Source organism: Asterias rubens, chromosome 5 (genome assembly GCF_902459465.1).
Source record: "Asterias rubens chromosome 5, eAstRub1.3, whole genome shotgun sequence".
Classification (NCBI taxonomy): domain Eukaryota; kingdom Metazoa; phylum Echinodermata; class Asteroidea; order Forcipulatida; family Asteriidae; genus Asterias; species Asterias rubens.
The window spans coordinates 13,265,683-13,280,355 of NC_047066.1; the positions used below are offsets into that span (position 1 = coordinate 13,265,683).

Sequence of the window (14,673 nt, forward strand, 5' to 3'; positions counted from 1 at the left end):
TAAACCTGTTAAAGATGTTATGTCAGATTTTTGGCCCCACACATTAAAAAATAGATTTTTTTGAGTGAATGGTATTTCAAAGAGTATCACCCGCTCTAACCAAAAAAGTTTAACTTTTACTTTTAATGGTCAGGAACCATGACAAAAATTTGAAACGTTTCTTATAAAACACATAAGAATTGGTCACGTGATATATTGTCGGGATCCCGACAAAAACTAATTTTGAGCACTTTATTTCACTGCTACTATAATTGGCGGACTTTTTCGAGCAATGGCTTCAATGAAAGCTTGTAACTTTCTCGACCCCCATCAAAACACCTATTGAATTTTAAATCAACATTTTTGAGTCAAATCGGCAAAAAATCTGACATAGCAGTAAATTGGTAATATTACTCAAAATATTTCTTATCACAAAAACTTACTTGGATGAGCAAGGAAGAGATGTTACACTGCATTCGCGAGAAACGGCTCCCTCTGAAGTAACACGTATGGTAAAAAAAGGCGTGTATTCCAAGGGCTAATTTAACACTAATTTGGACCGAATTAGCTTCCCCAAATAATATAAAGTCTGAGCTATCAGATTATGGAATAAAATTCTGTGTTTTTTGTTCCATGAAGTGTACGTCAAAGGTGGTCTCTGTGGTATACGGTAACGTAGTGTGTAGAAAATGGCGTGTATTCGAGCGGCTAAATAGGTATAGTGGACCGATTTATAGCTTCCTCCAAAATGAAGTGTGCCTCGAGAGGTACGGTTTATCAGATTATGGAATAAAATGTTGTCTGTTATGCAAAAGGGTACATTTACTTTGGGGTGAGTGCAAGTTTTTTTTAGTAGCTGTTTAATTATGGTCTGGATGGTGCGGTAATTACGGTGGCTAAATTACTCACTAATAATCCATAGTTCTCCCTTTGAATTTGGTCAATGATATTTTATTCAAATTTATGAAAAAAATAATAACGATAAAGCCAGAAAATTGTTAAAGTACGAAAGGAGGAGCTGAGCTGTCCCGTAATTTGGTGATATGGGGGGGGGGGGCTGATAAGACGCACACGGCGCCCCCACCCACCCAAGTATGCCGAGATCTCCCTGACTCAGTTGTACCTCCATGAATTTCCTTGCCTCTCACCAATTTGTGGGTGCCCAATCCCATCCAAAATACATCAAGTTGGATGTCAAGAACAATAATAGGTCACAATTTGGCACATTTTTGTGTTTGTTTACCACTGACGAAACCCTTTTTTTGGAGGGGTGGGGGGGGGGCTCCAAACGGCTATGGCTCTAAAACAGAGCCGTATGTATAGCGCCACCAAGTGTGCAGTTTTTTATTTTGTTAAATTCACTACGTTCCGTGCGTAACAAGAAAATGATCTCCTCATCTTAAAATTTCAGTTTACAACAATTATTGGAATCACTTGACGGATTATTTCACTCAATTGATGAAGAACTTGTATACAAAAGGAAAGGAGATTGGTGAATAGCTTTTTAATCAGCCCGTTAGTGTATGTATGAGCTTCCAAATTTGCACTGTCTGTGTAAGCGGCCAGCGTTTTGACTTCGAAGCTAGTTCATCAGTTCATTGGACATTCATTGGACTTGCAAAAAGGTTTGGAACTTTAGATGTTGTAAAATGTCAACTGTTACCATAAAGAAACGGAGAATCACTAGCAAAACAGATGGGGAGACTTTCAAGATGTCGCCACCGAAGGAGCTCAAGAAGTTGAAGCGATCGCAAGATTCTAACTCGTTATCACAGGTTTGTATTTTTACTATTTAGCAGTTTAGCGAGTTGATTGTGCATTGATTGCAACGATAAAAATGTAATGTAACGTACAGATAGTTACTTATTTCCGACACCTGGGCCCATTCCCAGAGTGCATTATAATTTAATTTAAATTAAATTTTTAAAAGGACAAAAAGTACAAGCCCATTCTAATTTTTCCTCCTTTCCCAACAACACTACTTTACATAGTGTACTATAATTAAGTTACCAGTCAAAAAAAATGTTCAAGTTCAATATGTAGGCCTATAATAATCATAATTTTGACATAAATTGTTGCTATTTTATAGGATCTTTCTGGTGTGTATAGCGAGGAGAAAGAAGTAGAGAAACGAGATGCACAGAAGGACTTGGAACTCCACCGCAGTGAGTGTACCAGCCTACGTCAGATCATGGATGACATCCAAGCAGCCAAAGCTGGAAATACTGAGAACAAGGTGGTTACTGAGCCTGGGCGACTAGTGTCATCATCGCGACTATAGATAGTTGCAATAACCTAACTCTCCTCCCGACGGCGGGAGGAGGGTTACGTTATCGCAACTAGACTATAGATTGCATGGTCGGGTCGCGACTACTGTTTTTCAACTACCTGATATTTATCCAACAGTTATGCTTGTTTAATAATAAAAAGTATAATAAGAGACATTGATATAGCGCTCTTACACAAGGTACCACAGGGCTTTACAAGAAGCTATACAATAAGCAAATAAATAAATAATGGCACTGATAATGGAAAAACAGTCAAAGCAATCAGTCATTGAACAGGAAAGTTTTGAGATGTTACTTGAAAACTGCAAGTGACTCCGCGGAACGAATTTGATGAGAGAAACAGTTCCAAAGGCGCGGAGCATGTGCGTAATACTAACTTTAATGTGGTTAAGTGTGGTTAAGTTTATCTAAGCATTTGAGGATGTTCGGATTTAACATTTGCAAAATTACAAGTGGATGATGCTTTATTTACACTATTCACAGACTTGTGTTGACCGAACCTGTGAAAAAATCAATTCAGATGCTGCAAACATAACACAGTCTGATGAAACTAGTGATGTGGTGAAAGTTCACTGAAAAGTTTGTGAGTTTGAAATTTGTAAAAATACTGTAAAGACAATTGAGATGCAACGTTTAACAACACAATAAAGTTTTGAACTTCAGATATTCACAGGCCTGATACGGAGGCAACAAAGGCGATTGCCTCCATGCCCTATGGTCATTGCCTCAGTGCCCTTGAAATGCTCCAGTAGAAAATGCCTTGGTGCCCCTGCCCCCTTAAAAAAACAAAGCATACAGGCCCGAGACAAGATAATAATATTAATTTCATCAGCAACCACTTATATATGATTATTTGTTCTTTATTCAAAGGAATCTTTCATTGCCAAGAAGCGCATGGCAGCATCCTTGCATTTTGTGTCACTGAAAAAGCTAAACCGCCTCTCGCATCTGCGCTGCAAGGGCGCCCGGGAGAAGACGATGTTGGGCAAGCAGCGAGTAGACAGCTTGCACCTACAGCTGCAGAATCTACTGTACGAAGTCATGCACCTACAGAAGGAGATCAAGAAGTGTCGGGAATTCAAGTATGACAGTGGCGATTATTTGTTGGGGGGTTTTCTCAAGAGAGCATGGAAGTGTCGTGGCTGAGCGATTAAGAGCACCGAATTACAACTTTGGTGTTTCTGTTCAGTGTTCAGCAGAGTGTGGGTTTCGAATCCCAGCCGTGACACTTGTGTCCTTAAGCAAGACACTTGAATCATTGCTTCATCCTTCCGATGAGGCGTAAAGCCATTGGTCTTGTGTGTTGTGTAACGCACGTAAAAGAACCCGGTACACTTATTTAAAAGAGAAGAGGTTCGCCCCGGTGTTCCTTGTTTGATTGCCTGCATATTGTGTCACAGCACCTTTTAAACCATTACACAGTGCTTTGAAGGAATAGGTTTCATACTTCAACTGGTAGCTCCACATACCTTGCAGGAAAAATACTTTGCGCTTTGGTGCACCCCTTAGGGACGAAATAAAGCGCTATATAAGAAACGAGTATATTCACAAACTAAATTATGTTACTCTTTTACCATAATATCTGGAGTAATTCCGCTACTTTTATTTCACTCTGTGACACCAACATTTATTTCAAAACTTTGACTTAAAAGAAACGTTTCAAAACTTTATAAACATACAGGGATTTTCGGTGATCTGGGCCCAATTTCATAGAGCAGCTTAGAGCACAAAAAGTAGCTAAACACAACAAGATTATGCTCCAAGTCTGTGGGAATTCTTCTGAGGGGCATCAAAGCCATGACCAGGGCCTCGAAAAGAAACTATAAATATGTCCCCTTTATTCCTGCAGATCTAAAGATGAAGACATCGAACTCGTTGACCTGGAAACCTTCTACAGTGAGGCCCCGATGGAGATCACAAACCCCAAATCCACCAAGAAAAATCTGCATAAGCAACGACTAGCTAGGCTGGACTGGGAACTCGAGCAGCGTAAGAGGTCAGTTTTATAGTTTTACCTCAAAAACTTGACGACTAATGAAGCTGAAACTTATATACATACAATATCTTCATTCACAGTGAGAAGGGATTCATGTCATGGACAAAAACTTGACCCACTACTAAAGGTATCATTCCTTTAAAGATTAACTTGATAATTTGATTGTGTGGCAATCAATGTAGACAGTTTGAAGCGCGGGAGGCCTGCTATAGATTAGCATCCCACTTCCAAGCAGGAGAAAGGATACCTTCCCCCTTCTGAAATATCCTTCATGCTTCTTCTTCTTATCGTGCCCACACACTAGATATTGTGTTTCAGCCAGAACTGGACACAGCTCCTAGCAATATCATTGTACTTTGCAAGGTCCTCAGATTTGCATTCTTGCTCCAGTAGGGGGTATTTTAGGAGGTGCTCCATAGTTTGTGGCTTTTTAAAATGGTTCTTGAAATGCATCTTCAATGCAGGCTTGCTGAGAAGTACAAGGAGTGCCAGAGCAATACGGACATCCTGGCTAAGGAGATCAATTCTAAGGAGGAGTACCTGGACAGTCTGCAACCGCAGCTAGCTAGCATCTTAAAGGTAGGGGAACCTATTGAGTGAGCTTACTCCTAGCCGCAAAACTGTCTCTCCTAGGCCCTTTACAAAGCCAACACTTATCAAGTATAAAGTTAACTATGCTAAACCATAGCAAATACCTTTAGTGTCACTTGTACAGTTTTACGGCTGGCACAATGTACCTACACTATTGAGTAGGACAATTAATGGTTAATATTAAACAACCATGACAACCCAAACTTGCTGCTGAGCACAGACACAATCATGGGTACACTTTGTATTACAAATGAACAAACTTGAGCACTTCTAGTCCACCATTGACACGGTGATTTTTAATTGATATATAAATACCATTGACACAACTGCTACATCGTTGGTTTTCAAAGTGTTGTTCATAAAATGGACACAAACAAAATTTGTAGAAGCCTACAAATAACTTTACAGTGGCCACTCAATCGACTTGGAAACTTAACAAACATAGTGACAGCCAAACAGATCTCTTGTCTAAGAACCAAGTCTCTATAATCATGCTAATCTACTTTTCTTGATGAACTTTTAGACAACTGGGATTGTTCTGTGTTTTATCCTTACAGGCTACAATCCCTGTACAAGAGTACCTGTCAATGCCGATACATGAGATCAAAGCTCAACACCAGACCGCCAAGCTTCTACCACGACCACTCTACATCTTGTTCGTACAAGCCAGCGCTTATCAGGAAGCAAGAGGTATACATGCATATGCCATGGAAGTTGTAGTACCAGGAAATCTTAGGACCATTGATGTTGTATGACCGTTGATGTTGTATGACCATAGAAGTTGCATAATCACGGAGCTTGTAGTACCAAAGAAGCTTTGGGGCATTGATGAAGTATGGAAATTGCATACCCATGGAAGTTGTAGTACCAAAGAAGCTTTGGGGCATTGATGAAGTATGGAAATTGCATAGCCATGGAAGTTGTAGTACCAAAGAAGCTTTGGGGCATTGATGAAGTATGGAAATTGCATACCCATGGAAGTTGTAGTACCAAAGAAGCTTTAGGGCATTGATGAAGTATGGAAATTGCATAGCCATGGCAGTTGTAGTACCAAAGAAGCTTTGGGGCATTGATGAATTATGGAAATTGCATACCCATGGAAGTTGTAGTACCAAAGAAGCTTTGGGGCATTGATGAAGTATGGAAATTGCATAGCCATGGAAGTTGTAGTACCAAAGAAGCTTTGGGGCATTGATGAAGTATGGAAATTGCATACCCATGAAAGTTGTAGTACCAAAGAAGCTTTGGGGCATTGATGAAGAATGGAAATTGCATACCCATGGAAGTTGTAGTACCAAAGAAGCTTTGGGGCATTGATGAAGTATGGAAATTGCATACCCATGGAAGTTGTAGTACCAAAGAAGCTTTGGGGCATTGATGAAGTATGGAAATTGCATACCCATGGAAGTTGTAGTACCAAAGAAGCTTTGGGCCCTCCAAGTTGTATGACCATTGAAGTTGTAGTACTAAGGAAGCTTTGGGCCCTTCAAGTTGTATGACCATGGAAGTTGTAGTACTAAGGAAGCTTTGGGCCCTTCAAGTTGTATGACCATGGAAGTTGTAGTACTAAGGAAGCTTTGGGCTTTCAAGTTGTATGACCATGGAAGTTGTAGTACTAAGGAAGCTTTGGGCCCTTCAAGTTGTATGACCATGGAAGTTGTAGTACTAAGGAAGCTTTGGGCCCTTCAAGTTGTATGACCATGGAAGTTGTAGTACTAAGGAAGCTTTGGGCCCTTCAAGTTGTATGACCATTGAAGTTGTAGTACTAAGGAAGCTTTGGGCCCTTCAAGTTGTATGACCATGGAAGTTGTAGTACTAAGGAAGCTTTTTGCCCTCCAAGTTGTATGACCATGGAAGTTGTAGTACTAAGGAAGCTTTGGGCCCTTCAAGTTGTATGACCATGGAAGTTGTATAAATAACAAAAGAAAATTGTATGATCATAGAAGATCTGTTGACATGGAAGTTGTGGGACTAGAAGTTTCACAATCCACGGAAGTTCTATGATCATGGAAGTTGCATTGCCATGAAGGTTTGGCAGCCATGGAAGCTGTGTGACTATGGAAGCTTTGTGACCATAGAAATTGTACGACCCTTGGAAGTTTTATCGGAAGTGATATGGATGCCAATCAGACAACAGCAAACCTCTCTTATGCAAGAATGCATTTTTAATTCCAATGGATACAAACTGCACACTGTAGTTCGGTATTATCCCAGCCTAAAAAAAGATTCTAGCCCTGGGGTATTTCTTTTCTAATCTGTGTTTTTACATCGGTTCGCAGATTCCTCGATGTCGTTGAAGATTGCCGGAGATCAAGACGCTGTAACGTCTGCCGGGTCAATCTCACCAGTTCTTGAGGAAGACAGTGATTCGGATAATGAGGAGACCCTCACTCAATCGGTAACAATGGGTATAAGGAGACAATGGGTACATTAGGATAATGGGTATATGAGGATAATGGGTATATTAGATCATAGACAATTAGACAATAGGCCTCAAAATGTGGTGCCCGTTGCAAATTTACAATATGTTTTTTCTTTTGCTCAAAGAAGTGCCTCTTGCCAGAGGAAAATTGTTGTGCCCCTTCAAGAATCAAATTCAAGTCCTGGGACAACGGGTGTATGGGGGACAATGTTTGTACAGGGGAAATGGGTACAGGTGGATACAATTGGTGAGGCCAAACGGTAAATGAGGAGATACGGTATTTTGGGACAAAGGATAATGAGAACGTGAGGAGAAAAAGAGGAGATCATTTTGGTGCAAGAAGGAGCTACAAGGAATCTCCATCTGCCAAACGGTAAATGAGGAGATATGGTATTTTGGGACAAGGGATATTGAGAACGTGAGGAGAAAAAGAGGAGATAATTTTGGTGCAAGAAGGAGCTACAAGGAATCTCCATCTGCCAAACGGTAAATGAGGAGATATGGTATTTTGGGACAAGGGAAAATGAGAACGTGAGGAGAAAAAGAAGAGATAATTAGCTTCAAGGGAACTTCGCAAATGAAGTTTTCATGTAGAGTTACAGTTTCATTTTGAATTTGTGCACAGAAGCGAAGGAGGAAAACCATCGGCAACAAAATGGAGGAGAGACGGGAAAAGCTGTTGAGTAAACATCCACTGCAGGTCATCATGACCCTGAAGTGCAAAGGTGAAACTTTTGAATGATTTTTAAAGTTGTTGCATTTGCGTTATACCAAATTCAAGCTTTGAGGTTGGCAACATAAAAGAGATCAACAAATTGAAATCAATTGTTTGCATGTGAAGCGAACATTAATTGTTTTACTTGAAAAGTTGCGCACACAAAAATTCTCAAAATAATCTACTGTTGTCTCAAAGGAAAACTAGGCTACAAAAGTGATTGGAAATAGTTACAACATACCTTTGGAAATGAAAACAAATGACTCTAATACCAACAAATAACTTCTGTGCCTCAAACCTTAACTTCTAATATACCTGAAACCTGTTGTAAATCTTTTAAAATCACAATATTAGGTGTGTAAAAATACCAATAAGTTTGCCGTGAAACAAGCAGAAGGTCGCCATTGCTGTGAACATGTGTTTGTGGGACGTACAATACAATCTGTCTCGCCCAGAGAATAAGCAAAGCATTACACCCAATGAATTGCAGATTACTGCTCACGTTAACCAGGATCAAGGCATGAATGTTTCAGAAGTCCAGGTACTAGACAATTAATGAAACTATTTTGTTTGTTTTCTGTAGATGGCTCTGTATTGACCTTAACTTTCTCCTACTTGATGTCACTCCACGTCGTGACCGTAGGAGTGGAGTTAAAATTGTCGCCCTCGGCCCAGACGTCGGCTTGTGCTAGGTAAAGCCAAGGACTATTATTTGTATTGAATCATATTGACATGTTAGTGTGAAAACATTGCTTTATTAGGAAGGTTATCACAAAAGATGACAAATAAAACTAGGTGTTCTAAACAGCGCCCCCTAGTGGCTGCTTACTGATGATTTCACCCAGACCACAATTTGCACAGCATTAACTGTTTGTAGCTTGTCATGGCCGAGCGATCTATTTCATCGGACCCAAGTTCTGGTGTTGTCAGCAACAGAGTTTGGGTTTGATATCCGGTCATGGCACTTGTGCCCTTGAGCAAAGCACTTAACAATAATTGCTTTGTATAACATTGGGAAGGAGGTGCATTCTGTTCTACCAGCCATGCTCCTAGTGGAGCCATGCTCCATGTTACCCATGCCTACATCCTTACAGACTTTGAAGGGGGTAACCCTGTTTCAGCCTTAGGAATAGGTGGCACTGAGCTCCTGGTAGCAGTTGATTTAGGTTGATAGCCCAAATTAGTTGAGTAAAGCTCTCAAGTTGAAGTGGGCGATCCCTCATAGTAAAAGTAGCGAAAAGTGCTTTGGGAAAACTACATCTGTTTTTCTTTCCTTTCAGTGATCTTCTATCTCCAAGTCATCTGCTGAGCTGTCTATACCCAGATGACACTGGTATGGAGTCACCCAACACAACCAATGCATACCAGTTCAGCAAACTTGGGTAAGTGGGGTGGCCCGACAGTCTAGTGTTACCAGACTCGAGGTCTAGTGTTGCACACAGCGGATAAATTTTGATATCAGCGAATCAAACGGGCGAGCCTGTCGCCGCATACTTAATGCAAATAACTGATGATCAATAGCTGATAAATCTATAATCAATTCCTGTATATTTCACAACTCTCTCCTGACAGCATGGATGCTATGAGTGCCTACATCAAGAAAACTGGCTACCCGTACCGTTGGGCCCAGTGGCTCTCTGGACTGGACTTCCTACCCCAGGACTGTCAGGAGCCCAATGCAAAGACCTCCATCAGCACCAGTCACATGGAGTCCACACTGAAAGCACTGAGGTCTCGTACACGAGCTAGACTGGCTCTGACCAGGCAGCTGGCATCTCTCGGTGAGTACAGATGACTTAAAACGCTAAGTTCACTTTGGTTGATTTTGAATCGTACCTTGGCTAGATAGCACGCAAATCCATGTAACTGTTACAACAAACTTATAACCCAACCTCAATTACATTTCACCACAACACTGAGACACTCCAATGCACACACATCCAGTCAGCAGCCAACTCAAGGCCTTGGACTTCGTTCTTGAAGGGGCACAACAACTTCGCTCTGGTCAGGGGCACTTCTATGAGGAAAATGTAAATTTGTACTGGAGTTTTGCAAAGCAGCAAAAGCACGGGGCAACACGACAATTAGTCTGGATCCTGTGGCTTATTTCAAGGCCTGCAACTCCCATGCATCACCGACCATACAACAGCTTGCAGATAATACTATTGAAAGGGTTAACATCTTGATGTTGTCCGTCTTAAAAGGTCTGTGTCCGGACTCACTAACAAAATAAAATCTGATTGATTTTTATGACAGAGCGTAACACAGTACCCATACAAGCCCAGTCCATGAATCTGTTCCCGGCCAAGGTGGCCTCTAGACTGTCCTCATGGAAGACCATCACAATGGAAGAGTACAAGGTAAAGAGAACTTAAACTAACCCTCCTTATCAGGCATCCTTGGTTTCATCACAAGAAATATATGATAATAATAATAAACAAATTGTCAAGTGTGCAAAAAGTGACTGTCTCCTTAAGTGGGAGGTTGTCCATTTTGGGAATAGGGCTAGATAGCTGAGTGTAGAGGTTGGAGGTTCAAATGGCTCTAGTCAATTTTCATTGCTGACCAAAATATTGAATCAAAGTTACCCATTCTCCTGAGGTCAAGCAGTGTATACTGTTCGAAACGTCAGGAACAAAACGGTTCTTCTCGGAGCCAACACCGAACACCCCTCCCAAAAGAGGTTTTACACACATGGTTGTACCCGCAAGTTTACTATTTATAGCTACTCCTTAAAACTACCCTGTCAGGTTCCTTTGTGATTGATTATTTGTTCTTTTTTTTGTATCAGGCATTGTCTTTTGTAATTGGATCACCTGCTTTGGACCTTGTGGAGCAGTATCAGTATTTCTTTCTAGCAACGTGTACAAGAGGATCTGGTAAGTCTCACACAAAGTCAGGTTTCACCGAGCTACCTCAATTCCACCTAAATACCCCAATTTCACCGAGCTACCCTAATTTCACCAACCTAACCGAGTTCCACCAAACTACCCCAATTTCACCAAGCTACCAACATCCTCTTGTAAATCCTTGCATGTTGATATACATGAAGGAAAGTGGTCTCAATAATTCAAACATAGCTCGGCATACATTCACAAATAAAAACTGAGCGCTTTAAGATTCCTGACGGATGTGATAAAGCGCAATGTGTATTATTATTGTAGTTTGAATTATTCACACCTTCCGTTACTTGTTCCCACAGCCACCCTCAGTGCTGCCGTCTTGTTGAATGTCGACTACCCACGTTGCCCACCACACATCGTCGTTGGGGTATCCCAGACTGGTGACCACAACAGCAGTAATGACAATAACATCAGGGTAAGCGGGAAACCAAACATAGAACTCTCAGTCATAAACTGTCACACAGATCTATCAATCTATCTAGCTGTCTATCTATCTATCTGTCTATGATAATACTTGTCAAAGCCTTTTCAGTTTGGACAAGGTGAAAAGATAATGGAGACATTTCAGTTTTAGATGTTGGGGGAAAAACCCTAGAGAATTATTCCAAGGAAAGCCCACGCAGTCAAGTAGGGACTGGAAAACCAAATCCACATAGTGCCCCCCGGTAGGATTTGAACCAGGGTCCCCAGAGGTGGAAGGCGCAACAAGGCACCCCTGTGCCAAACTGACTCCAATAAATTAAGGGCTTAACAAGGCTCCTTCCTCAACTCTAACAAATCCCAACACCTTTCGGTAACTCAATACCTGAATTGTTGTGGGATACCTGATCCCATGTAAAGCATGATCAGTTAATAGCTAGTGTAGTCTCCTCAATCCAACATCGTCAAATAAAACATTGAGTTGAATGTTTAAGTCTTGAGGTACAGACCTTCCCAACTTCCAAAATAATCACTCAGTAATTCAAAACCCAAGAGTTTTGAAGTGGGTAAGACTGGTACGTCCGCTCCTTTACATCCCGACATCCTACAAAGTCATACAACCTCCATAATGGCTTAAGACTCTCCTGACCTCTAAACTACTAGTGTAATTGCTTATTAAGGATGAAGAAAGTTTGTTGAATTGAATTGAGTTTTGGACTGTTGGGGTTTAACAACTTACAAATCATGAAGAAATCAAAACCTGCAAGACAACACTTGAGTTTGAGCGACTCAAAGTTTTTACACTCAAAAGAAACTGAAACTTCACAGATAGAAGACAAAATCACAACAACTGGAAACCAAGTGAACTTATTTCAAATTGACTTTTTAATCCTACAGGACATGGAGGCAGAGGTAAACCTCTACTATGATGAGCTCTTTACAGCCAAGTCACATGACTATCTGCTGTCCAATCAGCTTCAGCGTCTACTCATGTGCTTTGACGTGTTCCTCGAGACGAAGGGTGAAGGGGAGGGGGCGGAGGGACCATCAGAGTTCGCTCGAGAGAAGATGTTCATCCGACTGGCCAGGTATTACCATTAACAAATTACAGACATGAGATTTCCAAGGATTTTTCCTGACTTCATGATTCTTTTCTCAAAACTTCCTTGAGACATCACATTATCTTGAAAGAAGTGAAGCAGTCACCAAAGGGAGAGAGAAATAATCCACATTGTGTCAAAACCTGTAGTTTTGTCATCCTGGTGATATACAGAGTCTCTAAAAAACCTCCTGAATTGTAACATCTGGGAGGATCTGGGTTTAGGTTAAGGGGGAAACCCGGGTCCAGTTTGAGGAGGTAACTCAGGCCTAGAGCCATTTTTAAAAAGTTCTACATTCAACAAATCTCTAAAGTTAACATCTCAGATAGAAATGTCCTTTTGCTTGTTTAACTTTGCTGTGTAAACTGTCCCTGTAAGAACTGTCCAGCTATTTGTCTACTTGAGCGAAGTAGATTAGGAAAGTTTTTGTAGCTCTGATAAGAACTTATGTCTACTGGATCAAGGGGACTTTTCCTACTGCTATGGAGTGAGATATTATTGGTCTCAACATTTGGCCCAGTCTGCTCTAGTTAAAGCGTCTTTGTCCTTGCAATGCCTTCTTTCTTTAAGAATCCTTTCACCTTTTTTTTTTTTTCTCAACAGGGGCCGTGGACGTTCCAAACCATACAAGTACAGTGCTCAGTATCGTTACTTCACTCAGCGCTAGTTCTACCCCTCATTACATTAGATATGGTTGTTGTGGACCCTTGAATCTACATGTAACGCTCCAATAGCAACCCAATATCCTAACCTGTGGATGCTGATGACACTGTGCCCCTAAGCATGATTGGCATAGCTATATGACTAGTTACTTTAAAAAATAAAAACTGGTGTTCAAAATTTGGTTAATTTAGGGGGTTTAAATATGCAGAGTTCCACTCCAATTTATTTACCGTTTAAGAATAAATGTTTATGACTGCATTAGGAAACAAGGTAAAGTCAGGATTTGGTAAAAAAATGTCAAAATTTGCTGAAAATTAAAACACTGGGTGTCAAAATTGTTAACTTACAATACATTTACATGTAAATGACAGATACAGGGTGTCTAAAAAGACACCCAGACATACCTCTGGCTAACACTATGTTAAGAAAGTGTTTTCAAAACAACAAACAATTAGACTCACTGTATGGGAACTTGAACATTTTTATAATTTAAAGTTAGCAAGTAAGGTCAAACAAAAAAAGTGTTTTTGTTTCTTGTAACATGCTGGGGGAAATGAGGTTTGGTAGGTCGGGAAAACAATTTATTTTAAGAAACACATTTACATGTTCACAAGGAAAACAAAAGTAGAACACAGTATGGGGATATGTAGGGGTTCTTATTTTAAAAGCAATCAGATTTGATGAAAGCTTTTAGTAAATTCTTTCAATTCTGTAGGGATACAGTGTAGTAGTGAAATATGCAGTTGGTAAAGAAACTTAAAAAGTTTATTAAACAAATGTTTTCGGACAGCAGGTTTGAAATGGCTGTAACAGTTACAGGAAACAATTTGTGGGAACCAGCCCGGAGCAAATTTGCAGTACAACACACAAAAACCCCAGTACCTTGTGTATGTATGTTAAATTAGTTGTTGAATAAATTTCCATTCATTTTTATCACCCTGAACTTGATCTTGATTTTTTTTTTTATAATTGCATTCATTTCAATGAAAGTGACATGTGTAAAGTTCAAGTTCTGACAAAAATAAAGTTTTGTAAGTTCACTTGGAACTTGTGTCTGCCCCGACTGTAGTTATTGTTTCTAGATTTTTTTATTGCGACTTGTAAAAAATGCAAAACTCAAATAATGAAGGATGAATCAAAAAGTGCAAGGCTGCGCTTCAAGTGCAATACATTTTACACGTTTATACATGTAGGGCATTTCTTGGGTCGATAGGTACTGCAAACTGTAAAAAAATTCAAACAGTACCACTATCTAGGCATGATACTGGCCCCCCCCCCCCCCCCCCAAGGATAAAAAGAAGGAAAGCTGATTGGTTTAGAGCAAGTCAAGGTTATTTCTATCAGACAGGCAATCTGGAAGTTGATGAACTACACCTGTTGGCAACTAGTTTACTATACCGACAGCAACCAAAGTACTACACCCACAGCAACCAAAGTACTATACCAACAGCAACCAAAGTACTACACCCACAGCAACCAAAGTACTACACCCACAGCAACCAAAGTACTATACTGACAGCAACCAAAGTACTATACCGACAGCAACCAAAGTACTATACCAACAGCAACCAAAGATCTACACCTACAGCAACCACA

At 40.4% G+C, this 14,673-nt stretch overlaps 1 protein-coding gene across 1 annotated transcript; it reads left to right on the plus strand.

The window, feature by feature from the left end:
• Positions 1 to 1,328: 1,328 nt before the first annotated feature.
• LOC117290727 (THO complex subunit 5 homolog A-like) lies at positions 1,329 to 14,020 on the plus strand. The gene is made up of 16 exons (XM_033772264.1): positions 1,329 to 1,754; positions 2,069 to 2,215; positions 3,138 to 3,349; positions 4,117 to 4,263; positions 4,728 to 4,842; positions 5,412 to 5,544; positions 7,134 to 7,252; positions 7,902 to 8,001; positions 8,575 to 8,683; positions 9,272 to 9,373; positions 9,564 to 9,772; positions 10,248 to 10,351; positions 10,783 to 10,870; positions 11,194 to 11,309; positions 12,212 to 12,402; positions 13,018 to 14,020. The coding sequence occupies exons 1-16, from the start codon at positions 1,629 to 1,631 to the stop codon at positions 13,079 to 13,081; spliced, it is 2,082 nt and encodes a 693-aa protein (XP_033628155.1). The 5' UTR covers positions 1,329 to 1,628; the 3' UTR covers positions 13,082 to 14,020.
• The last annotated feature ends 653 nt before the right edge of the window (positions 14,021 to 14,673 follow it).

Bases quoted from the DNA above. Each gene is read 5' to 3' on its own strand.
- LOC117290727 (XM_033772264.1), top strand. From the start codon at position 1,629: ATGTCAACTGTTACCATAAAGAAACGGAGAATCACTAGCAAAACAGAT. The intron at 8,002-8,574 runs GTGAAACTTTTG...TGTTTTCTGTAG, and splicing joins CATGACCCTGAAGTGCAAAG to ATGGCTCTGTATTGACCTTA. The intron at 9,773-10,247 runs GTGAGTACAGAT...TTTTTATGACAG, and splicing joins CAGGCAGCTGGCATCTCTCG to AGCGTAACACAGTACCCATA.